Here is a 27737-nt window from a genome sequence, read left to right as displayed (position 1 = left end):
ATATATTATAATAATCATTATATATAATAATATATATATACATATATATAATATCATATATATATTATATCACTATTATATATAATATAATATATACACAATATATATATATATATATAAACATACTATATATATATATATACATCATATATATATATATATCATATATATATATATAACATCATATACTATATATATATATATCACATACTATATATATAACACTCATTATATATAATACACATACATATATATATATAACACTATAATATATACATATATATACACACATCATATATATATATATCACACATATATATACATATTATTATATACACATATATATATATCACACATATATATATATTATAATATATACACAACACACACACACATATATATACACATATATACACTACCGTTCAAAAGTTTGGGGTCACATTGAAATGTCCTTATTTTTGAAGGAAAAGCACTGTACTTTTCAATGAAGATAACTTTAAACTAGTCTTAACTTTGAAGAAATACACTCTATACATTGCTAATGTGGTAAATGACTATTCTAGCTGCAAATGTCTGGTTTTTGGTGCAATATCTACATAGGTGTATAGAGGCCCATTTCTAGCAACTATCACTCCAGTGTTCTAATGGTACAATGTGTTTGCTCATTGGCTCAGAAGGCTAATTGATGATTAGAAAACCCTTGTGCAATCATGTTCACACATCTGAAAACAGTATAATACAGATTACAGTGATCATTTTGGTCACTACAACCGTGAGGTTACATTTTCCTACCGGTACATCCCTAGCAGACACATCCTGAAGGACTTACTTGAGTGTGGACACCGGTAATCTTGCTGAATGGGTGGTTAACAGAGGCAGCAGCGTTTGTTGTCACAGGTCTGATGAAAGGACCTTTATTTCTGTTGGCTGCCTCATATGCACTGGGACGAGTCCAGCAAACATCCATGATGTGGAAACATGACTTCACACTGCAGGCAGAGGAGTGACACAGTCAGGGATGTAAGAAGGTCAAAATGACAACATTAAAATCTGAAGAAAAGTGGGCTCACTGGTTGCTATGGGGGAAGTCAAGCAGGTGTTGCATTGTCACAAAGGGGTGGCTGAGAGCTTCGGAAGGGGTAATCCTCTCTTCTGCATCAATCAACAACATCTTCTTCAGCAGGCCCACAAACTCCAGACGGTCTGCCTTCTCCGCCAACAAGTCACTACCTTCCAGATTCATCACCAAGTTCACCTGGAAAACAAATAATTTACTATTAAAACTACTGGTCTAAATAACTGTTCATCAATAGATCACATGTTAAAAGAAAAAATGTCAAGTAAAATCAGATATGTTATATTGCGGTACACTCTGCATATGATGAATTAATAATTTTTTAATATGATACCCATTTTCTAAGAATGATAAACAATTAGTCATGAATTCTTAAGAATCTCCTCTGACTTATGAAATAACAGACCAGAAAATGCATTGATGGTTTCCTGGGGAATTTCCACCCATGATGTGTTTCTACAGAGTACAGTAAGTGAAACCTGAACCTTTATTTGTTAAATTTGGGTTAAGCATTTATCTCAAAAGGAAGTTGAGCTTAGAGACGCTCCTTTCTTTCCAAGTAAAAACATTTGTATTCTGTTCATACAGCTGTGGGTGTACTTCCTCAGGTAGAGGCCCAGTGGCCTACATCATCTCAACATTTGATGTTGAACTTCCTCTAAAGTCCTGTTAGGTACATTGTGGTCCGAGCGGCTGAACATACGTGCGCTATGTCATCCAAACAGCTGAAGATGTACTTCCTGGCTTCCTTTGATTTCATTCCCGTCTCCGTCTCATGCTCATCTGTTGACTACAGAAAAGAAAATGTTTAGTGGGGCAGCAAGAACTGAATTTTGTTAGGGTTCAATAAGTTTATTTTTCTATAATCTGGTTCACATGTGCTATGTAGGAAATTATAAAGCATGATTATTCACAACATCAGATTCGAACGTAGGCAGGCAGGGTGGGTATTCATGAGTCATTCTCCCAAGATGCATTGCCTTAGAAAAATGTCATTGTAGAAATTAAGCTGCTTCACAGTACGTGAAGCATTCTGAGACTTTATCTTAATGGTTATTTCTTCTGTGCATGTTTCGTTTGTTTCAGAAAATCATTGTTTCTTTGATTGGAACTGCAGTCTTTGTTAGCCCAGCAGCAGGGGGAAAATATTTGTTGACTGAGTTGGAGCTGACCTATGATTTCCACCATCAGCTTTAAGTGAAGCAAAACAAGAGTAAAGGTTAGTTGTTTTGAATAAGCAGCAATAAGCCAATTCAGCACATTTTGCAGGTATGTAAATACTCCTCACCTTTAGTCTCCATGCTGCATAAGGTGAGTCAGACTCTTTGCAAAAGAACCGTGCCGTCTTTGTACCCGCATTCAATAAATGTTCCCCTGGCAAACCTTGTGTCTGAGAAATGTAGCGAATCTGTTGGACATAAGAAGGAAAGAGAGTAAGAAAATAGAATATAAACAGAAGAAGAAAAAAAAAATCTTGTAGCTAAATAAAAAGGCAATTTTAATGGGTTTAAAGTACAAATCTAAATTTGTATTAATTCTAAATACATCACATACATACATATACCACACAACAATAAATGCTGTTTATTCACTGTCAGTTCATTTCTCAATCACCTACGCTCTCTCCAAAACCAACACGCCACCAGAGCACTTTATATTGACACACACTCTTAAGTACGGATAACTTACAAGGTAATTCACAGTGACATCACAGTATCAACAATTAACGTGATGAACGTGAACCTTGAAGATGGCACATTCTTGACAAATGGCTAAAACCAAATGAGACCCCTGTAATGAGCATAGCTTGAGTTTATGATCTCTGAAAAGTGTCGTGGTCTTTTTGATAACAAAGTTCCTACAGTCTCAGTGCCTAATCTTGTAATGATGCTTGTCAGTCAGATGCTGTGGGGCAAGAATGTCACACATAGGTTTATGACATGAGGCCAGTGAGAAGCTTGGCTGACGTCAATCTCACCCAAGTGTAAAGGACAACTATCAGAGATTCAGCAAAGCAAAGAGCAACACACTGGGAGAGAGGTGAGAATCATCAAGGAATCATTAGACACATTCATATAAAGCATGTCATATATTATACTATCCATCTCTCTTTTTCTCTTTTTTAAATACACAAATGTCCTCACCCCTTTACTAAACATGTATGAAGTTTCCACCGTGCACCCTGCTAAACGTAAATGAGCGTGTTTGTGAGGCACTTACATCTTAAAAGTGAACAACAGAGAATGAAAATGTTTTGTTGGAAGCTATTTATGTGTTAATTTCGAAGCTGCTCTTCCTGGACAATCTGATGCTTGAGCAGCGTGTTTTTTGAGTCTGTTGCTGAGGTGCAAATACGGCAATGTGTCCGTGTTTGTGTGGGTGGGACCTATGTCTATTTAGTCAGCTACAGATGAGTTAATAATCAAGCACTGCATTCATTGGAATTCTGATGGCATGCATGACAAATGTAATCTCCTCTAAGAGATTTAGATGAGATGGTGGAGAACACCTTACTTATCTTAAGGCAACACTAACATCCTAGTATCATAAAACACACTGGGCCCTATTTTAATGATCTAAGCAGACGGCGTGACGCGCATGACACAGTTGCATTTAGGGTGTGTCCAAATCCACTTTTGCTAGTTTGACTGCAGAAAAAAGGGTCCGTGCGCTGAGTTATACTTAGTGTCCTCATTAATACATAGGTGTTTTTGGGCGTAACATGCAATAAATCAGTCAGTGTCATCTCCCTTCCCTTTAAAAGCCAGGCACGTTTCTAACTTGAAGCATTGCTATTACGATGGCGGATTTGCATCATAATATTTTTATATGTAATATTTTTAAATGTAATATTTTGCATGTATGTGCGCTGCTGCGCTTCCGTGTGTGTGTGTGTGTGTGTGGTGTGTGTGTGTGTAAAACAAACATAGTGTGCGTGCACTGTGGATAAGCCTAGATGCATTTTTCTAATGCGCTGTTAAAATAACAATGAAATGCTGTGCTATTGACTTTGGACCAGGTTTTTGTTGGTCAATGGGCGCATTTGCTATTTAAACGACGTGGGCACTGGAGAGTCTTAAAAAAAAACAATACTTGCATCGGGCTTTGCGCTGTGTTGGGTGCAAGATCCCTTATGTCACTATTTTCCCTTTTGGATTCATTCTTTCCTTTAGTTATTTTTACAGTACATGCTCATTTACCAACCAAAATCTCTCTTTCTTTCTTTCATTTTCGGTCTTTCACAGTCACTATTCCGAACAGTCAAGGATTACTGACACTGTCCAACAAACTTTACCTTAAGGTACATTGACTAAATTCCCCTCCTTTCATTTCCATAATATAGCTGTGCTGTAGTTCTGCAATGTCTTGTAAACAGAAACAGGCACATAAAACAACACAGCCAGTATGTGTGGGTGGGAAAATTCTTGTGACGGGAAAACCCTTATTTTTCCTGAAAGGCGTGTCTCTGCAGAGATCTCACAAACCAGTGAGGTCCCTGGTGCAAAGCTACTGCTCCACAAAACAAACATCTAGCAAGCCGGGGCCTGCTGCAGAGCAGATAGGAAGTACAGGCAGCATTTATTTTATGACAGTCCAGTAATAACAATCACCATAAAGATGTATTTCAATGATAACCTTCACTGCAATAAATTACACAAGTACATGTCAGCTTAGAATAATTTACTCACACCCTCCTTCCTACCCGTTCAATAAATCTCATCCGTATATATGTTGAAATGTCAAAACATGTGGAAGAGATTCAAATCTAAATCTATTAGTCTAATTCCAGCTTCCAGAATATTTTTTAGTTTCTTCATTTTTCTGACAGTAAACTGAATATCTTTGAGTTGTGAAAAAAGACATTTGAGGACGTCATCTTGGGCTCTGGGAAACACTGATTGTAATGATTTTACCATTTTCTGACATTATATATAAAGACAAAACCACTAATCGAGAATTGTTGGCTGCAACCCTAGTTTGCGCCTGCTTACATTCAGAAATATTCTTCCTGACCCCCCCAAACCAAACCCTTTTTGCTTTCAGTGACCCTGCTTACATCCTCTTATTCTTAAAGATCCTCCAGGTTGCCAGCTACGTCGAGCCCCAAAGAAAAAGAAAAAAAGAGCACATAACTTTGGTCTCTGCAATATAGTGTGGACTGACCCCCATGTTTACACCACTTATACGGTGCCTGAGGAAGCAAGAGATAGAGAGCGTAAAGACGGGATCATGACAAATATGGGGAATGGAGTCATTCCCAAGACAGCACATGGGCTAATCATAGCCACTCATAATAAGACACAGGCTGAATCATGAGGTTTGTCGCATCAAAGAGGGGAGCAGCCTCGTGCTGTACTAGTGAAGTAAAATAAAGTGTGACTGGGGGATGAGGTAAGAAGATGGGAGGAAGGGAGGAGGAGGAGGAGGAGCCAGAGTTATAAATACAATATGCTGTGTGGCATGGAACAAGACCCCTTGCAGAAAGATAAGAAGAAAAGGGGGAGGAGGGGGCAGTCAGCTTCAGCCAGACCCCCGTATGGCCCCTGGATGACACTTCACACTGGCAGTCAGCTGTCTATCTGTTTACTGACATGCAGTCAGTTGGCTTTTTATTTTAGGCGATACAAATTTACATGCTTTCTATTTTGAAATTCTGTTATATAAATATATTGGACTGATTAGGGTTGGACAATGAATTGGCATATGAAGATGAAACATCATGATGGACGATGACATCCTTGTCATTATGCCTCATTATGAGATTAAAGCCTCCAGAACTCCAGAATCCCAAATAAAATATATTTTCATCTTTAGTCTTATGCTCCAGCACGGTCTGCTTTTCCCATTCATTTGTCATCTATGACCAAATTGAATACCTTGCACATGCATGATGCATGGCAAAGAGAGACATAATTTCCAATGTTAGGTGGGTGGTAAAGCATAGTGTAATCACAGCACTGGGATTCAGGATATTACTCAAAGGCACATGACAAGAAAAAGGATCCTCCAGGATGTGCTTCCGACTCTACTGCATAACCACTCTGCTAAAACAGGCCAGGGTGGGAAGTTTAGACATCCCAGAGAACATCCAGAGCTTAACATTCACTGCAGGTATTTTAATCAGCAGACAACAATAGACAGAAAAAGGGGCGGTGCAATGTGACGTACTTCTGTTTTCTCTCTATAGATTACTCAAGCCCTCTAACACAATCCAATACCTGTGTTTACACTGTACATAGATACAAAGTCAATCATTTACAAACAGCAGATTTTGATCTCTATCTGATACTTACTTCATTCTACAGATTTGTTTTTACCCGTTATCTTGCTTTTTATTTTATTGTCTCTTACATTCCTTATCTATGACAACTTTATCCCATCCACCCATGTCAACCCCGTCAGTTCCAAGTTGTCCCTTACTAAATCTAGGAGGCTCCCCCCAGATATCTCTAAAGCAGCTTTGTGACATGCAGACTGGCTCGTGCAAAAACAGATTCATCACATTTAGACTGGTGGTGCTGTGCTCAAGTCAAATCTCTTTCGGAGGTGTCGAGTTATCTCTCCTGTCTCATTCCTCAGGAGAGTGAAAAATGATGCCAGGCCATAAAAAAACTTTGGTATGACTGGAGTGTGCAGTGGGGTTGAGTGCTGTAATGTAGGGTGCTGCATGGGACAAAAAAGGTTCTGACTGAGGCTCTTTTGGCAGGATTTGGGTAGATAGGGCTCCAGGGTAGGGGAAAAGCAGCTCAAGATAAGCCCACTGTCAGTGCTCCACTGGGAGGGGCAGACGTCCAACAGCTCCTAATGGACATACCATCAATCACAATAATATGCCTTTCTGCTCACTGTCAGACACCAGCTGATACAATCCTCAGGGTACGTACGTCACCACTTGAGCCATCAGTCTCTTCCTTCATTTAAACAATCCATCCACCCCTGTCTTTCTTTCCGTGTGTAATTATGGACAAAGGTTTTTCTTTCACTGTACCTCAAAAGTTTCCTGTCCTTTCTATCCATGTTGTCCCACAAAAAATCCCTTCAGTACCCTTAAAACACCATTAAGTATAAATCTTGGACAGAATATAATAACAGATTTTTCCCCCCATACACACCGTGACAATGTTGCATTCTTGTCCTAGCTTAAAGCCATAAGTACTTAACCCTGCTGGTGAACTGCTCTGTCTGCCTTTTTACAGCTTTGTCAGCATCTTCCCTACAGAATCTAAGTGGTCATGATCACATATGCCGCAAACTTCAACAGTGGGAGCCATGTCTATGTCAGTAACCTGAAGGCAAGCCTGTAACACAAAGCTGGATTAAATGCAAACTAAAAACCAAACACACCGAACCCACACCTCTGGGTTGCTTTGACTGGAAAGTGTAAGGGAGGGAGGGAGGATGAATGACCTATGGGAGAAAAGGCGGTAGAAAGGGTAAAACCATAGGGTATAAGCTATAAATGGAAGGAAGGCCCTCTGCGCCAGAGCAAACCAGTTTCTATGTGGAGATGGTAAAGAGGGGAGAGACTGAGTCATAGAAGTTGGAACCAGAAGTAGGAGATGCTGGGATACGTTGTATATAGGATAACGTATATAGAAAAACAGAAAAGAGATGATAGCAGTAGGCCCACAGGAGGAATTGAAAAGCGGAAACTTCCCGAAGAATGATAAACAAGAACCAATGGCAGCTAAAAAGTGATCTGTGGTGAGAAGATGGTTGTTTACCTGGTCGTACTCCAGGGCTCCAGGGTAAAGGGGCCAGCCAAGAAAAAGTTCAGCTATGACACATCCTAAGGACCACATGTCTATGGCTTCACAAAACGACAATCCCAAAATAATCTCTGGAGCCCTGTGAACAGACAAAAACAGACAACTGTTAATATAAGGTCACACGATAACAACATGTAATATGAACACATTAAACAGTGATATACTTGTACAGACTTTTTCATATAAAGATAGTGAAATTGTGCCATTTTAACATCTTTAGAGCTCTGTAACAAAAGCTACAAATTCATAAACCATCCACTAAACACTAACATACACAAGAATATAAACTCCTTTTATATATCGTTTGCAATTTAGTATTTATAACAATTAAGCATTTAAGTGTTAACATAAAAGCTGTACAGTAAAAACCACCTTAAAACCATTTTCTCAATTTCACTACTGATGTATTGCTTTTGGGCTGTGTAGGCTGGTGCTTATTACTTGAGCAAATATAATGTATAATAATGTTGTGGAATTCCAGTTTATGGCTAGTCAGATGTGAATTTGTGGTAGGCCTACATCTGTATCGGTGCCAAGTGACTTGTAGGGATGCTAACTTTTTTTTGCGACCGACAGCCGACCCTTGTTAACTGGCCATTCACCATTATCTGACAAGCAGGCAACGGAGTCCCAGTTTTCCCAAGGCTCGTACACACGTTCCGCAGACAGCTGCAGACTTGCACCAGTCGCACAGCCGCGATATTATGTGCACTGTTGTGAACACATGCATCCACTTTTCTGAAACCGCTTGCGCCTGCGCAACCAACACAGGCAGACACACATCTGTCAGTTGTATCCGTCTAGCATACTTTGTGTGTAGGATGGTCGATTTAACCCACCAGTCCTCATCAATATAGTGGCACGTAGCTCTCTGGTGTGCGCGCCGTGCAGCTAAGAGCCACGAACTCAGCAGAGAACAAAAGAGCTTTAAACGCAACTGCTAGTTGACTTGCTAGTACTAACTTCGCACTAGCAAGTTAACTAGAAGTTAAGAAATTGATTATACAGTCTATTTGTATTTAACCATGTAGCAAACCTTTTACACACACACACACACACACACACACACACACACACACGTTTTTGACTGTACTAAATCGGTCAAAATTATTTTTGTCAGTAGACGGTTGTTAATTAACATCCCTACTTAAGTACATAAGTACTACGTAAGTCAGTGTTGTGCGTGAGAGTTGCCTAGCCAAGTATCATCAGGCTGAGTTAGTGGGTTAGCAGGTCAGCCAGGCTGGTATAAGAGCTTTGATAGGCTGTTGTATCACAGTCCAGTCACTACATCTTCACCTAATTGCTGACTCTGAGTTACTTCAAGTTAACTCCATAATATCACTGTAATGTACCACAAAGCCTATAAACTGTGAAAATGCACTGACAGCATGATGTAGCTTGAGCTCTTTTCTCTGATACAAGTGTATGGAAGATTGGCCTCAGAGCCCATCTCACTAAATAAATATATATGAAACACCATAAAGGCAGGAAGCTCCGTGAGCAGGAATCACTCTGTCTGGCTGGTACAAAAGACATTACATGAAGCATGCTGTTGTACGGATATAAACAGATTTAAAGGAAGGATTCTAATAGAATTTTTTTTTGGTGCGTTAAGTTCATGACATGAGCAACTTTCCAGAAAGCTGCAAGCAGCACGCAACGGGCACTGCACTAGTTAACCTATAAAACACAACGACTATCTAGTAGGGGTGTAATGGTACACAGAAGTCATGGCTCGGTTGATACAGCAGTTTAGGCGATATGGTTTGGTGAGAATTTGGCACAGCTGAAAAAATTCCAAATGCATAAGGATACACTTCTTTTCATTTACTTTGAACAGACAGTAGTGCAAGTCTAGAATGACGCCGACACACCAGCGCACAAGAATAAATCCGGTGTAAGCCATCCACGTAGGCTCTGCGTAGATGCAGTGAATTTGCAAAAACGACGAGGGATGTTATGTGACACTTTCTTTCCATTCCTTATTCTATGCAACAACAGGGATGGGGGATAATTCAACATTGTTTAATTCAACATTGTTTATGATCTTACAAATATATTGAGACCCTGCTATGATAATTATTTATTATTATTATTATTATTGTTAAGTTGTGCCCTTATCGCCTACACATATAATAGCATTGCTCAGAATAACTCAGCTAAAAATGATGCAAGAGAAACATGAGTGACTGACCTATCATTTCACTTCCGTTCAGCATGTACTCCAGATGAAAGCCTACCCTCAACAAACTATTTTCCATCATGAAGGAAGAGGATTTAAATAATCTGAAGAAGGACTAGGATGAGATTTCAAGACAATTAGCTGTAATGACTAAGATGACTATTTCAGAAAGCTGGACATACCAACTAAGGCAATACTGAGACTACTCTGACGTCTTTGAAGCCATATGGGACTGAATGGAGTAGGATATATGGATAGCAACAGCAAATTTAAGACCTGCTAAAATAGGTTTTACAGACTTATTTATCACATGGTCCAAACAAATGCACACAACAGCTGTACAACATAGCAGCAGAAAACCAACCAGGCAGTTATGCCAACCATTTCTGCCTCACAGGCGTGTCCTATTTTTAAGGAACAGGTTTTCCCTGGAGGAGAGAGAAGCTAGATATCAACACAATTGCATTCATCAGGATACAAGGCATCATCGGGTTGGTCTAGTAACAAACTCTGTAACCAAAACCTGACAGTCTTACCCCCCTGCAACAGCCAAAAGTGCATCCATAGCTGCTATTCAACTTCTGAGTTTGACAGCCTCAGTCAATTTAAGATGTGCAGTATAAGAGCTTCTATTACAGGCTTTAACAATCTGCTTTTATTAAACGGGCAGTCCCTGTTTCTTAAAGTCAAAAAGGCTGCTGAATCAAGTCCTATGTAAACAATGTCAGGGATACAGTATTCTTTTCCATGTAATAAACAACATTTTAAGATTGCTCTGGGCTGTTTTCAAACTCTAACAAACTATATATTATATTAGAGAAATATATTAACCATGATAATAATGATGCCAGTATACGCTTAGGTAGAAATCAAAAACTTTTCAGGAAAATAACAAAGACAGGGACCAAGAGAAGGAAGGAATGGAACATTCAGTCATCTTATGTTTAGCTCCTTCTTATTTGTTTGTTTTTTCCAATGTCAGAATCTACCAAAGATTATGCAAAGTGCTTCTGGGCACACAGAGGATGGTTACATTGTTTTTTGTTTTTGTAAATATGCTTTTGTTCCTCCTTTTACCTTCTGAATGCACAATAGCAGTACCACACATAAAATCACAGAGTGAAATAAAGAGAGCCAAACAACAAACGGCAAGTCTCCCGCTCTAGTTGCCATGGCTGCAAATCCAAATCAACCCAACTCAAGCATCTTCCTGTGAAACCAAATATATTTTCCATCCTGAGGATATGAAGTAAAAGCTGAGGGCCAATGAATGCTACAGGAGCAGAAGCCTCGTGCCTGTTCACCACATGCAAGAGCTCTGGAGGAAACGTAAGGTGATGGACTATGCTTTGAGCGGATGGACTCCCGCTGTGACACTTAACAGGAATAAGATGGGTGTGGAGAACACATGAATATGTGTTCCTAAACAGGCACAAACTCACAGACAAATGATAGCGCAAAGCACCTGTACCTAACCACCTATTAGATAACTTGGTTAACATATTTAAGGTCAAGTTTAACATGCAGGCAAAACTGCAATTATTCTATTCAATAACCCGATGCCAAATAGCTGCACCTAAACAGGTAGTTATTCTTCCAAAACCAACTTTTTTCCATTAAATACATCCATTTTTCCAAACACGCAAAACATTCATGTTCTATTCTTCAATGTGCTGCAAATAAATGTATATATTTGTATGAAAACTGAACATGCCAAAAGACAGAGGGGTGCACATCAGGTCCGATGACTGATACTGCTGCGCTGGTTAAAGGTTGGAAAGAAATGACTGTGAGGGAGACAAGACTTGTCTACAATATTACTGTTCAAAGGTTGGAAATGAATGTTGGAAGGGAGACAAGAGTTGTCATCAATAGCACTGTGTTTGAAGGTTTCCATAGAGCCTCATGCGTTATCAGTGAAATACACAGCCAGAAGCAGCAGAGGGGAAAAAGAAGCGTCTTCACAGAGCTTTCTGTGCCTGCTTGCAGCATTGGCAGATGCCCTTTTCAAAACTCCCCAGTTCAAAGCTCACTTCCCAACCTTTCAATCACTGTATACCACAGCATTTTAGAGATTCTGATCAAGTTGAAAATAGTTTAAATAATGTTATGAGTACTTTTTTTTTTTTTTTTTTAACTACCTGTGCTTTTAATGATTTTGACATGGTGCACTATGTAACATTTGGTCTTGGTGAGTTGACTAAAGAACAAGACCTGACTGAATAACAAACTCTGCATTGGGTGCTGGCTTGTCTTTAATGGAAACCTTCTCTAACAAACTGTCATGCACAATGCTGAGCGCAGCAGTAACAGCAGGCCAGCACAGGCACTCCACGGTGCCAAGTATAACCCGCCCACACTGCAGGTATGATATTCAGCAACAATCACAAAATAAAACCAAAACAGGCGAGAGTAATCACACAATTTGGTTCACAGCCTGAAGCTTCCAATTTACTTTACTGCTCCTTTGTGGATGGCTCTGACCAATGAAAACAAGTTTTTCCTGGTCAACAAGTTCAACTGTTCTCTCCTTCATCTCAAACAGCTGCTTCTCTTTTTCATCAATCCAGCACCAATGATGTCAATAGTCATCTTCACATAGCAAGGGAGCAAGCTTTGAACACTATCCTAACTCTGAACAAATTTGACTGATGGCTGTATTGGTGCCTGGATTGCTAGGTAACATTTAACACAATACTTCTAGAGTTGTTGGAAAGTGTATTATTAACTTTAGACAATGGCTGTTTCCTTTGCTTCTAGTATTTGTGTCAAGCTAGGCTAAATATACATCAAACATATCTTTATACTGTACATACTGCACAGATACAAAATTGATACTAATCTTCTATGACTGAGATATTATACAAGCATATTCCCAAAATATCAGTACTCTTTGATAGGCATTTCTGATAAGTCCTTTTTTCTTCAGATGCATCTGAAAAGCAGTGCAGAAACGAGTCATATGCTTTGCAAGGAGGAGCCATGGCAGAGCAGAGAAATGATCGCTCTCTCTATTTCTTATTCATGGCCATTATCTCGCACTACAAAAATAGGTCTGATCCTCTCTGCTCTGTCCTAACAGGGAGGAATCAGGTGTAAAGTGGCATCCAGCTCACACAGAGAACAGCAAATAAGGGTGACTAAACATAGGGAGGGGGTCATTGTCATTGCATGCTTACGCAGGCCTTTGAGTAAACTTGTTCTGATAAATAAACTAATTTGGGCTACACTGCAGTTGGCATAAGCTCAGCCACAAAGAAAAATTGACTAAATGGTGAATTCACGATGAAAGAATGGAGCTTTGCCGCATGTCTCTTCCAAGAACAGTAATTCCAGACACTCATGGTATTATGCATTATTCAGTGGAACACAGAGGTAGTGAGGCAAAGGCAGTGTTACAAATGTTAACCATTAGGGCTGTAACGATGCATCATGGATCGGTTCAAAATCAATTTATATGTGTAAAGATTAGAACCGGTTGACACAATTGAACAACAGCCTACGGCGTGACGCTAGTTAACATACAGCAGGTAACGTTAGCTCTAACAGGGTTAAAATGCTGACAGCTAAATTTTGTAAAGTGCTACTGTATTTCACTGGAAAGGATTCCAACACCGGGACATACAACAGCCTGCAGCTAAAGACACAGAGGAGACTAGTAGCACTTTGAGACAGCATGGACACTGTCGGACAAACAACAGTGAAGGGAGTGTTGTGTTTGGGTCCGGCACCGTAAACTTGTGTTGCGTTCAAAGTTGTTGAAAAAATCTCCTTCTGCCATCTAGTGTTTTGTCTTTTTCTTGTTTAACAGCAAATGACTGGTGAAAAACGTTGTTGTTGCAAACAAGCATTTATTTAATCTTACTTATTTTTGTTATTTAAGACTAAATGCTATTTCAGTGGCACTTTTGATGAGGACACATCTGCTGTTTTTCACAGTTTATATAAATTATAACTATTAACCATTCAATACGCTGCTGACATGGAGCCAGTGATAAGGAAGGACTTTATTTTCCAGTTCAGGTGGACTGAGCTTCTGCTCTATAGCATTGCAGTTTAAAGCATTTTGAATTCAACTGGCTATGGACAAGATAACAAGAACCCTTGCCTTAGGGTAGGCCTAATTAAAAAAACATAAACGGGGTGCCAGGGCAGATCCCTTGGTGGAGTGCACCCATATGTGGAGGTTTATTCCTAGACACACAGGCCCAGGGTTCGGATCCAACCTGCGGCACTTTCCTGCATGTCTTCCCTCTCTCCCACTATTATTTCTGACCTGTTCTATCAATTAAAGGCGGAAAAGCCCAACAAATAAAAGTATTTAAAAAAATAAACATAAAGGGTCAATTTTAGAAAACAGAAACAAATAAAAACATTTTTATGTCATGCACAACTATATAGAATTCCTTGACGGATGTCATGTAAAGGCTATAGTAAACGTAGCATGTTCAGCTTAAGTTGTAATTGCTTTTATTTGATTTACATGTTTTTTTAATTTTATGAGGAAAAATTAAAACAAAGCTGACAGACAACCCACAGCTTATTAATCAACTGAAATCTATTTTAAGCCTAACATGTATCCAAATACATGGCAAAAGGAGCACGCTATCAGCAATGTACAGCCTTTACAACAATTATCTTTGCTTATTGTTGCCAACTGCTCAGCCTTAGTGAAGAAAGATGCCATTTTCAAGGTGAAGTCTTATAACTTATTTATATAAAAGCAAGTACATAAAGGCTTTCTGGAATACAAAGCTGACATTGGAATTTGAAGTACTTTCTGCAGTTTTACTTTTCTGTTATGTTTGAATGGTTTGTTAAACTACCACATCAAATAGGTATGCCATAAAGACTAGTATTTTGAAGCAGGGGTATCACGGCACATTATGCTGAACTGTGTCTGCACACTGTGGTATCATTAAATCTGCAGAATTATTTTTCAAACATTATTTGTACCATAACACGCAGGGAAAAAAACCAACAATGAAGTACTCAATGAGTTCAGTTTGCACACATTTAATGTAGCCTAATGTAACAACAAATGGGCAGCTTTGCAAGAGGATAGACAAAATGCCATAAAAACATGCATTAGCTGCTCTGGTAACTGCACTAATTCTTGTTTATACCAGTAACAACATATTTTATTAAAACAATATGACCGTTGGCACAACATCAGCAAAGTAATTTGCTGGCGGAAATATGAAGCCGTGTACAGCACGTAGTACAGATTGGATCAACGACGAGAAGTGATCAGCAAGATACGACAAGATATTTTGTAAACCTTGAGGGAGTTGCTTCCGTCGCAGATCAAATTTGAAGTTAAAAAAAAAAAGTGTTATCATCATTGGATACTTATTTAACATACACTATTTATACATTAAAGTGGACTGAAAACCAAATGACTACATTTTGGTAATTAAGATGTTAAAAAAAATGCTACTTAGGCCATATAAATACCTGGAAACACTAATTATCCACTAAACCAAAGAAGTACACTGTTCATAAAAGGGGAGATGCTTGTGTGCATATAAGTGTTCTAAAGATTGTCTGGAGGATTACTTACTCTTTCTTTAGAAATGTCAGATCCATTTCAGGGAAAAGTTAATATCCAAATATTCATGGTGTGAAAGACAGTGAACTACAGCTTGTAGAGGTACTAGTTAAGAGACAGTTTAGAGCAAGTTTAAACCAATAAATTCTTAATATGCCGCAAAATTAAAATAATTAAAACAACAAAAGTGAAAGGACATCCACATTGAAATAATTTACTACCATGTATCATTTACATTTAAATCTGCCTGAATAAACTTGTCTTTAGCAATTATTTAGTTGAATATGTAGCTAAAAACTAATAAAAAAAAAAGGGTGATTCTAGAAAAATGAGCATGAGAGCTCCAACTAAGATGGCTGTGCAAATCAAGGTGGCAAAGCTATAAGCGTGCTTGTAAATTGAGGAAGCAGCTAGTGTAAATGTCAACTTATTGGTTTTAGTTGCCAATAGATAAGATTTAAATTACTGATCAACAATTATATATAATGCTGTGCACACACACACAAACTCAAACGAGCATATGAAAACCAAAACAGCTGACGTTAGAGCTGGTTGACCTTGAGTAAGTGAGAGCTCTCTAGTATTTCAAGCTGTCCCTATTTCATTTTGGCTGTCTATGTGCTTCACCATCTATAGAAGTCAAAGCCCACTGGCTAGCATCCCAGGAACTATTTTAAGCAACCCTTCACTCCTAGCCACAGCAACACTGTTCCCTCAAAGTATGCTTTGCATACTCCTGTCTGCAATGGAGTACAAACTACAGAGAAAAAACATTTTTACAAAAGCATTTTTCATCTATTAAAACAACTTTGTCCTGACTGGAAAATCCCAAAAAAAATCTAAATATTTAGCTATAACATTACATTCTGAATGAAGTATCTACTAAAAAGTTAAGTCCATAATGAATATAAGGAAACTGCCCATCAATCTATAGCCACAAGTATCATATTACAAATAACAGGCAAAACTGTATTTTACATATTTATTTGCATTGGTATTGACAAAGCCTGATGACAAGGCCATGTAACCCTACAAATGAAAGTGATAGGTACAATATGGTACATATAATTTGTTTGTTTTTTACAACTTGAGGATGAAATGTGTTGCCACATAAGTCACTTGTTGATCAAACAGCTTCCATCTGTGTATCAAAATACACACCATGAAACACCTGTGAGAAACTGCTGGTCACCAAAGTTGAAAGTTGAAAGAGTTACAATAGCTGCACTGTTCACATCCTCCGCCACAAAAGTACAGCAAAGCACAAAAGTTCTATTTTGAGCAACTTCCTGAAACAAAGTGCATACAATTCAACAATATTCACAAAAATGCTGAATTGAATAATGTGTGGGATGAAAAGAGAATGCAATAATTAGGTGTATTTTTCTACTGGGTCAATGCAAGTATTGTCTTCTCATTTTAGTCAGTGAAATAAAGCTATAGTAAATGCAAATAGAGACAGACATCAAATAGTATATTTTCATCGATAGCGTTTTAATTCCTGGCGAAGCATACTGCTGCACTTGCTTAGTGTGCAGGCAGTGGAAATTATTTAAATGCCATGCAAATGCCTTTCACTGGAACAGCTAGCACTGACCTGAAAGTGGCTTATACATCCTGCTTACTTCTTGCTGGGCTCAGAAACCAAGACTTAAGACAAAAAAAGCATGAACAATTTGTACCACAAAATCCATTTACTTAATCTTGAAAAGTTGTAAGAAACGGTGACCACGAGACTTCAAATTCAGACATTCCTAATAGTTTTTGCTTAGGACAGAAACAGCACATGTTGAAAGATCATAGCTAACACAACCTGCTGTTAAGTATCTACTACTGTCCGAAGCTTAAAGATCTATTGTTCAAATAAAAGGTGCCATAGTTAGCAATACCGGTTGATAACAACACATTAGGCTGTATTTTGTGCATGGTAATACTATAGCAACATATCCCCAGACATAATTTGGACTGTACTGTATGTACGACTAATAAACAGTACTTTAACATTACTACAGCTTTCACTACTGTTGATGCACAGAGCAGCCATGTTGGATTTTGAGGCCGGCTTTGGTCCAGGTTTGTGAGGTTCTCTGACTTTCCAAGTCCAAAATCCGACTTTAGGGGACATTCCAGGTAGAATCATTGACTGGGAACTTGTAAATTTCGACTTCCCTGTTCAAATGGAACACCATTACACCCATTAGAGTCTCTATGCTAAACAGGAATGGATACTACAACCCAAACAGTGAAATGGGTTACTGTGACATTGGAACTGAACTGTGTATACCCATTGTCCAGCCCTGGTGTGTTGTCTCTGACATACTCCTGACTGCTGTTTATGTGTCTGTGTAAATTGGGTTTTTGGTCCGTAGACTGTTGAAACTGAATTGCCTTTTCAGATAAATAAAGTAGTTTGAACATGAACAACCGCCTCTTTACCAAAAGTTGAAACCATTTCAGGCTTCTCTAATCAAACCAAAGCATTCATAACATAATTCCAAAGACAATTTGTTGAGCCTTTGCCCCAAACTCTGCCATTTCAATCAGCTGCAAGTTTGGTACTGACTTGATCAGCTGACTGGAGTTGATTGGCTGTTGAAACAGGTGATGTCCCTTTGGTTCTATAACCAGCCACTGGCGACTAGACATGCTGAGTTAGGCAACACCACCAGCTGGCATGAGTCGAGCTGAGACATACCAGTTCACACCGCTGCAACTTTTCCCTGCGTCTCTCTATCGGCTATAACCGCACTATGCAAGTTTGCCAGATCGGGTAGCGGATCTGTGGTTCCAATGAAACATACTGGGAAAATTCGGCTTTCAACCTGTATGGGGATCGAAGCGGGAAAAGTTACATAGTGTCGCTTTAATGTCAGTCTTTAAATATTTGCCTATCCATTTATTTCCTATCATAACATAATCTCTGTAAATCCTCTCAACTCCTAAGGCCAAACAACTTCACCCTAAATGCAAATAACACCAGAAATGTATACAAAGTCAATTAAAATTAATCTTTTCTTATAGTTTTAAAGTCTTGCAAAACACAGAATTCTTTCCCAGGCAGTAGGGACACGAACAGTCAGTTTGTAGTCTGCTGGTAAACACAGCAGGGTCACATTTCAGAGTGTGTGGTATGTGGCCCCTAAACAGGCAGGATGTTGTGCAGTATGGGAAACATTTCCTTGTTTTGCTAGAGGAAGTACATTTTTTAACCCAACTATGGCAGTCTGGACAACAACAGACACTAAAATTTGTTGAAATTGCACTGAACTCAAACATGCTTTTTTAAATAATTCTCTTTTTTTTTTTTTTGTACTCACCTATAGTACCGTGACTGGAGGTACGTGGAGCACACAGCTTTGGACACATGACTGGCTGAGCCAAAGTCTATCACCTTTACCCTGTAGGGTTGCCTCACTGGGTCCACCAGCATGATGTTCTCCGGCTTTAGATCTGCATGAATCAGACCCATGCTCTTCAGCTTTTTCAGAGCTGTAGCTACCTGCTGTAGCACAGGTCTGATCACTTTTAGCGGCAGCGGACTGAACTTATTCTGCTTCAGGAAGTCGTACAGGTTCTGCTCAAGCATCTCAAACACCAGGCAGGTGTGGCTGCGGTGCTGGAAGCATTCAAAGGCTCGCACCAGGTTGTGCTCATCTGCATTCTCCCCACTCAGACGGGCAAGGATTCCAACTTCGATTTGACCCTGCCGTGCATATGAAGGGTGGTTCTTCAGGATCTTCACAGCCACAACCTCACCCGTGCCCCTCTTCCAGCACTTTACAACCTGGCCAAATGTGCCACGCCCCAAGAAATCCAGCACTTCATATGTATTCTTCATGGAACACAAGACTTCATGCAGTACTACCTGGTAGTCCCCATCCCCTCCTCCAGTCCCTCCTGCTGCACCTACACCCTGTTTGGAGGGGGCCCCTCCAGCCCCCATGGTTGCGCTCCCCACGTTTGACGTTTGCATCATGGCAGGCAACATTGACAATTCCTCCACAATCTGCATGGTGCTCCCTCGGTTATCCAGCTCCTCACTTTTACGTTTCAGCCCACATCGCTGAGAGCTGTCAGCTGAGTTTAAACCTCCACAGTTCTCTTCTCTGTCACCCTCCTCCTCTCCACTTCCCTCAGCTCCTCCACTGTAGCCCTCACCCGTTTCCCCTCCTTCTGCCCCTGTTGCTCCACTGCTGCCCCCACTTGCTGTGTCTGTCTGCTGCTGCTCCTTGCCCTGCAAGTGGACAATCCCTGCGTCCTGTCGCTGCTGGGCTGCAGCCGGGCCTTGTCCTCCTCCTTCTCTTTTACAGGGCTGCTGTCTCTGTACACCACGCACCACCACTGTCCGCACAGGGTACTCTTGTCCTCCACGCACGTTCACACCCACTGCCAAGTCTCGGTTCACAAACGAGTGGGCTTGTTTTGTTAGGTGCACAATGCCAAGGGTTCTGCTGTTCAGATAAGTCCACAGGTGTGCCCTCTCATGGTACACACAGCTGCTGGGCTCAACTTTGAGTTTCTTCACACTGCTAAAGGCACTTGTCTGGGTTTGATAAATGTGTGGTGGGTAGACCAAGACTTGTGAGGCCATACCTGCAGAGAAAGAATAAAGCAAGCGGTTACTTAGGTCTGTTTGGATCCATTACAAACCATTTTAGCATGTTGCATTACGTGTTGCCATTAAAAAAAAATAAAAACATACTGAATAACTGTGGAAAGAGTTATGCAACACATTCATACCTAGCTCAAATATTAAACAACATATAGTGCAATCACAAAAACCTATCTAGCTGTTACATCATCAGTTGAAAAACCAAAGAACAGTCATCATGTTCTGGTTTTTTCCTGTCTTTGTTTGATTAAGGCCGAGGGTGAGTTTAAGTTACAACAATGAGTTCAAAACAACTGACAGACAACCAAATCCTATTTTGTTGTTTTAATTACTCCTACTTGATGACATCACAACTAGGAGTACACCCACTAACATCAGTCACTCCAACCGTATAGCAAATGGATCAGGGCAACACAACATGTTGTAATAGAGTGCTTGAGAACACCTTCCCCATTCTGCCCTATCCTCTGCAAACCCACTAACACCTCCACACAGTGGATGACTAACTTCACAAAGGTTTACCTGACCTTTTCCTGCAATTTCCATGCATCCTACTGCAGGTCTCTAGGCAACCAATAGAGAGGGAGAGAGGATAAGAGACAAAGAGAGAAAAATAAAGACACAAAGCATGATGAGGCCAACATGTCCAATTACCTAAGACTTCCTCTACCACAGTGTGTGTGCGTGTGTGTAAAGCACTACATGTTCATAACATTTTGATGAAATATTCTTAAATTCATACTAAAAACTGGCACAGTGACCTTTTCTGACCGTATCTGTGTGCCAGGGGCCTATGACCTACTTTCATTTCAGGGTAAATACACTGAGATACAAGCAGCTCGTCCAAAAGGGTTTCAATACTTTAATCAACAGTACATTTACAGAACCACGTTTTCCTACATAAAACAAATTGGATTAGAAATTAAACCAATGTTCTGAGCGCTGTGTATAAACAAGCTAGTTTAACTCATGCCAAAATCATTTTAATGCCTTATGTCCCCCTCATTATTTTAAAAGTCTATCTAAAATGACAAAATAAGCAACTCCGGTTTGGGCTGTTAGTGCCCCTGTAGAGTCTGCTGGAACAAATACCCCTGACAGAAAACACACTTGTGTTGTGATAACACTAACGCTGTGAGCAACCCCTTTGACTCTATTCTGAGCAGCTAGATAAGTTCAACCTGTTCCCTTGACAGCTCTTTGCACAAAACACCCGCTGTTACTGGTTGGTGACACTGTTTACCATCTTCTCTCATCGAAACAATTTATCAAATTATCCCAAGCAGGGTTCAAAAGGGCAAAAGGGCAATTTTGCTTGTGAATGAAAGAAAAAAAAAAATGGATGTGCTCCACAGGGAAATTAAAATTGGCCACACTTACAAAAAATTGTCCTAGCTTTCCAGTCTAGAAGGCCACCAGTGACAAATGTTTTTATGCTATACTAGATACAGCTAAAAGGATTTGTAATTGGGCTTTACAAAACTGTATGGTAAAACAGTTTTTATTATCATGTTGTTATTACTGTTATGTCAGCTGGCTGGGGCTTTTCAGTATGGCGTTTGCATGTTCTCCCTGTGCCAGCTTGGGTTTCCACAGTTCTGAAGGTTGGATGAATTGGAGACTCTAAATTACCTGTGGGTGTGTAAGTGAATATCTTGCCTGTCTTTGTTAGACCTGAGTTAGACAGAACCCCACCTCTCGCACAGTGTTTGCTGGGAAGAACCCAGCAAGCCTCTATTATTCATTACTGCCACGGTGGGTACTATTTGATAATTTCCTGAATGGAATTTTCAAATAAATACACTGAGGGAGTTAGCAATGCACACTGCATTACAGTATTAACACACTTTTTGCTGTTTTGATCTGTAAGCTTGTTTTTTTTATTTATTTTTTTACTATTCTCACGCTTCACAAATATGAGGTACAGCACGACAGTAGCACATGGTGCATTCGGCTATGTTGAAAAGAAACTATGAGGAGAACGTGATCATAATGGTTTGAGAAGGACTTGATAGTTTTTGCTGTCTAATATTGCAGAGTGACAGTGAAGTTTTTTTCTACAGTTCCTCCACATATTTCCATGACTTACACATGTACTACTGTGAGTTTCTCCTCAGTGCCTGGGGAATGGATACGTTAATTGGCTGGTCTGGAGATGGAGAGCATGCTGTCTGGTGCCAGACTGAGGAAACCTGCACGTGGACCACTCACCAACTGAGCAATCATAACCAGGTTGAAAAAAAAACAGCTTAGTGTAATAAAAAACACTTTATTCATTTTAACACAAAACTTAACTTTGGCAATGGTTAATTGACCTGGCCACACAAATACAATCACTTAATGGTCAGGAGAAGTCTGACACAAAGATGTTAAGAAGGCAGCCTTTGTTGTTTCCAAAGTATGACAGCTGCTGCTATTACGACCATTTGAAGTCAGATGCTCTGTTTGTCAGCTGTGAGGCTCCTCCTGTGGCATTGCGTTGCCTTTAAAGCTGTAGTAGAACCTTTCCAGCAACCTTGAGATGCTAAATAATTGCTCACAGTTGAATGTTTGACCCTGATCTACTCACATTCAATTGAAGAAGAAAATAAACTCTTGACACCTGTCCACAGTGAACACATGGTACTGATTAACCAACAAAAGGGCCTTAAGAGACAGAAATAATAGTGATAGGTGAGAGGATGAACAGGTGATAACATTCACACCATGTTGTTGGGGGGAGAACAAACAAAACAATGTCATCTTTTAACCCCATTTTCACCTCATAGGTGAAAAACAAAGGCAGTAATATAATCTACAGTCAAGGGTTATGTTTACATGTTTGCATATAAATTCAAAAAGTAATTTGAAAAAGTAAACCATTTACAATATAATATTTATCAGTGTGTTTTTTTGAACTGCTGTTATGTGAATATTCACCTGAATACCATATCTATTCTTTACTTTTTGTGCAGTCTGGTAATGCAACGGTGCAGGCAAATGGTTAGTGATGGTAATACACTACTGACTTGTTTACAATAGAAGCTGTGGAATACGGCACTTCAACATCACTGCTCATCTCAAACTGTTTTCCATCTATAAGGGTCCCAGGTGAGAGACACTAAAACCCAAAACCGAGTCAGTGTGCGGTATAGACACACACCCCTGACACAAGTCAGTTAGGAGCTGTAGAACCTATTCATCATCAAATATTAATCACGATCACGATTTTGGCTTCCCACAATTAAATGAACATGATCATCACGATATCATCGCATTCAAATAAATAAATAAATACTTTGTGAAAAATGTTTGCTCAGTATGTTTTAAATGTTTTTCAATTCAGGTCTCAGTATGCTTCAACCGAACTAGGTTGCACAAGGTATTGTAGGATTGGGGTCTGGTTACATGCTCTACCATAGAGAGAACAAACTCCTCATTTTGGCTACTCGTGATTTTAATTTTATTCACCCACATGACACAGAACATGTTTGGTTATTTATGAAATAATACAATGGTGTCTTCTTAGCTACTGCTGAGTTCATATGATGATACCAAATGCAGACTGTGGCAGTTAAAATGAAATAAACGACATTAGTCCCTCTCCGCTTTGTGCTGTTGCTATCCCTTGATTGTTAAGCAGAGGTTGCTGCATTAACTCACAGTACCACAACCTCATTACAGTGTGGCGCTTTGCCTGTGTCTCGTGAACATGATCTCTTATGCTCATTAGATAAAAAGGCCCTCTATTTTCTAAAGCATGTGACCACATGGTATTTCCACTGTGAACTTATGACAAGCATTTAGAAGTATCCTCTTTGTTGGATTACCTAGTGCCTGTTTACAGGCAATATACTTTACAGTTGACTGACTGTAAAGGGATAGTAAATAATGTTTGTAAGCAACGCAAAAGTAGCACTTTCACTACTCAACATGGTGATATCACACCATCATGGTGCACTCTTTATATACAAATAGCGCTGACGCATCCCCTTTATATACACTTTGTGAATATAGAAAAAAGTTTAGATACCAAGCACAAATGGGCACAGATTAAAAAGACAAGCGGCCTCATGACCCTTGATAGTGGTCATTCTTGCTTTCTGTCAGGAAAATATAAAAAATATACTAGATGTAGGCTATGCCAGATGTCCAGCTGAAAAACCCAACATTTCAGATGTCTAAAATCTATTTTGGGGGGGGTGGAATCAATACAACATAGTATCGCAATACTTTACGTAGCAATACTGTATCGATACACAGGCGCAAAGTATTGCTCTTTTATTATATATGTGTTGGTCAGTTTGCATATTTGACAATGTCAGTTTCAGCAATAAAATTGAAGTGACATTTTCTTTAAAAAAAACAAACAGATGTTGACAAAGTTTCCTTTTGGGAACATAATTTGAAATTGGGAAAAATTTGAATTTGGAGGGGGAAAAAAAAGGTAATAAATGCATATAAAATTTTAATATGTTTAAAATCACAATAATACCGTATCATAACATTAGTATCGTGAGGATATTTTAACGAGAGGCGTCTGGTGATTCCCACCCCTAAAATCTATGTAGGTAAAGTTTTACTAATAGGCAGATATGTACAAAGTAATTCATTTTGCATTCATAGACACCAGTCTATCCCCTCTATCAAACAGGTTTTAACAGCTGTCACCACGTTGCACACACTGAAATACTAGACGTCCCAACAAGCACTTATATTGATCAGCAAAGCATTGATAGAGTGACACATACTGTTACACTTCTCATTAAACTAGCCATGAGCACAGTAGCAGAGTGAGCTGTTTTACACTAACCAGTTATTTCTGTCCTCACCAGTTTCCGGACAAAAGCATCTACCGTGTTATTAAAATCCAGGGCTCTGACCAGATCGCTGGATGCATATAGGTAATTACGTACTGCCTGCTGGAATAGATGTTTATTTCTTGGGATGTTGGACATTTTCCACCCATCACTTTTGTGATTCATGCAACTTATTCTTGTTATGGTGCTTTTCCCATAAACTCTCAATTATTCTGTTTTGATTACTGCCTCAGTATTACTGCCTGTGCAGCATAACATCACATGACAACATGTTCCAAAGTCTTGCCTCCCCACCCCCATCAACAACCAATATTACACACTAATATAACTGCAGGGAAAACACAGTTTACACATTTATTTATCGACCACACTATGCTGACTGTCATCTGGCATTACAACCCACAACCTTGCTTTTGTGGCCTTGCTAATGATAAGCTGAGGAATGTGACACATGTACAGCAGTTAGGACTGTCTATGCAAAGGGGAATCACACATACAACATAGCAGTACAGTGCTGGACTGTACTCATGGTGTTGGTTCACAGTATTCACAGATGGTAACCGATTGCAGCTTCGCCACCATGAATATTTGAGACAGAGTAAGCTGCGAAACTTTAATACCAGCGTATCTCTACTTACAAGAAACACTTAACTTTGTACTATTTTAGTGGTTTATACTATCACAGAAATTACAAATAGAAACAGCAGTTTTCTTAGGTCTAGCAACATGAACTGAAACTACAAAAACAGCCGCACATAACAGCAGTCACAATGCATTATACTTTTTAGACTAAAATCAGCAGATTGCCCATTGCAATTTTTCAGTTTAACATATGACAGCAAAAGAAATATCCACAATATATATAATTGTGTTTTGTTCAAAGGACTTTAAGTTCCATATCTTAAGTTTGTGTCTTTATACATTTTTATATCAGAACTTAAGAACTAAGAATATATTTTGATGTTCCTCTGGTCTGGTCTGTTTGATAATAAAACTTATTACCATGTTATTTTAGTGAGAACTCGTAAATAACTACAAATAACTAATATTAGGGAAATCTATTTGTTTTGTTAAGCGTTTTATCGGTCGGGCTCTAGAAAATATATTAACTTTTAGCTCAACAGGCAACAGTAAAAGTCTTGTTTTTCCCTTTCCAGTTTCACCAGGTCGGCTCTACTTGTTGTTGAGAGAGGATGTGCTTTAACGGCATTAGTGGTACGGTCAGGACCGAGGCACTCATAGATATGAGGCGCTTCCCAATAATGACGTCAACCCTGAAAGACCCTAGCAAGATAACTGACGCTAGCTAGCCAACCTAGACTAGATTCGGTATGCATTTTGACACAACGTTACTCACTATAAAAACATGTAAAAGAGCCGCTGAGGTCCCTTAAATACCGCCTTACATTTGCAGTTACTGTTTAATAACTGTAAGTTAGTGTAGTAACAGGTGACATGAGCTACTATCTACTACTGTGACTGTACAAAGTTAGACCAAGTCGATTTGATTCTGAAAATTCAAAAAAAGGTCTATCGATATTTTGGTAGCTATAATTATGGTTGCGCGTTAACATTATCTCGCAAAATTTTGCTATGTCAACTGAGTCACGTACAACGCCAGGTGCGAGCTAACACATATGAAGTAACGTTAATACAGAACTCACAAGATAAGACAACCAAACTAAACCTACCTAACTTATGTTAGGTAAACGTAGCTATCGTTAATGATCTAACTACGCATCATGTATAAAGAAATCAACCGGTCGCCGTGACAACACTGGAACATCAAACACAACACAGTGTCAAATGAAATCAGGTTGATATAGCAACTCACGAGTCCTAGCAGCGGCCCGGGTCCGAATACGACCCGCGGCCCTTTGCTGCATGTCATCCCCATAGACTAGCTTGCTAGCTATATAGCAAAAAATACCCCTTCTCTACCCCCATATTTCCTGTGAATCTGCAGTAAAATCTTTCAACACAAATAATATTTACCACCAAAGTTATCGTTAGCGCTGTTTAGCAGGACAATAAAATCACCACTAACCTCAGCTAGTAGCTACATGTATTACCCAAAGTGCTGACAGAGCTAGCTAGATACACGCAGCGTATGTTAAACCTTACACAGCGAAAAGCTCGCTAGCTAAGTTTGTAGCTAAGTTCTGACTTTGTATTACATCACATTCAAACTATCATTTCAAAGGTTGAGCTAAACAAATATCACCATAGACACCCTTCTCTCCAACACTTACCTTCACATAGAGTCACTATAAGTATAATCCAGGGCTTCTCTGAACATGTTATGGACTCATAAATCCATACCATGCACAGTTCGCCTGCATTGCTGCCATCTTGTCCTAGACGACAGGAAGGGAGAGCTCGCTCTCGGTAACACCACCATCTCCCACATTTTAAACTTTAAGTAACTCTTTCATATGAGCGCCCAGAAACACCACATCGAGCCCTGGTTGTAGCTACAAAGTTCAAATTCGTCTCCTTCCTCTTTGGGCGAAGTGGCCCATCTCTGAAAGGGTGTCCGTTACCCCGTTTAGACGTGTTGTTCCACGGCCCTGCCAGCCTCTAACATGTCCCTTTTCTCTGACTGCAAGCAAATGTTTGTGAACTGACGGCATTGGTGAGACCAGGGTAATCGATCACCGAGCACACACATTCACTGAGATTCTCGATTCAGACTTACAGTGTAGCCTACAATAAACGAACGCAGCGGAATTCAATGACATTTAT

The 27737-nt window shown here is 39.5% G+C and overlaps 1 protein-coding gene across 6 annotated transcripts in view; it reads right to left on the bottom strand.

Annotated features, from left to right (window-relative positions):
* The window catches only part of hipk3b (homeodomain interacting protein kinase 3b), a 41095-nt gene extending 13488 nt beyond the window's left edge, over positions 1-27607 (bottom strand). For 4 of the 6 annotated variants that reach the window (XM_032544488.1, XM_032499510.1, XM_032500319.1 and 1 more), the window contains exons 1-7: positions 27245-27607; positions 18899-20174; positions 7801-7924; positions 2364-2483; positions 1779-1865; positions 1071-1255; positions 830-989 (exon numbers count right to left, since the gene is read on the bottom strand). In XM_032544488.1, the coding sequence (XP_032400379.1) occupies positions 830-989; positions 1071-1255; positions 1779-1865; positions 2364-2483; positions 7801-7924; positions 18899-20174; positions 27245-27317 (2025 nt within the window). In that variant the 5' untranslated portion in view covers positions 27318-27607. The remainder of the gene's footprint in view (positions 1-829; positions 990-1070; positions 1256-1778; positions 1866-2363; positions 2484-7800; positions 7925-18898; positions 20175-27244) is intronic. The other 2 variants (XM_032502700.1, XM_032501867.1) reach the window with 2 other exon arrangements.
* Positions 27608-27737: the final 130 nt, after the last annotated feature.

Source organism: Etheostoma spectabile, chromosome 1, assembly GCF_008692095.1.
Source record: "Etheostoma spectabile isolate EspeVRDwgs_2016 chromosome 1, UIUC_Espe_1.0, whole genome shotgun sequence".
Classification (NCBI taxonomy): domain Eukaryota; kingdom Metazoa; phylum Chordata; class Actinopteri; order Perciformes; family Percidae; genus Etheostoma; species Etheostoma spectabile.
The sequence above is the reverse complement of the archived record's forward strand: the minus strand, read 5'-3'. Positions and strand labels throughout refer to the sequence as shown.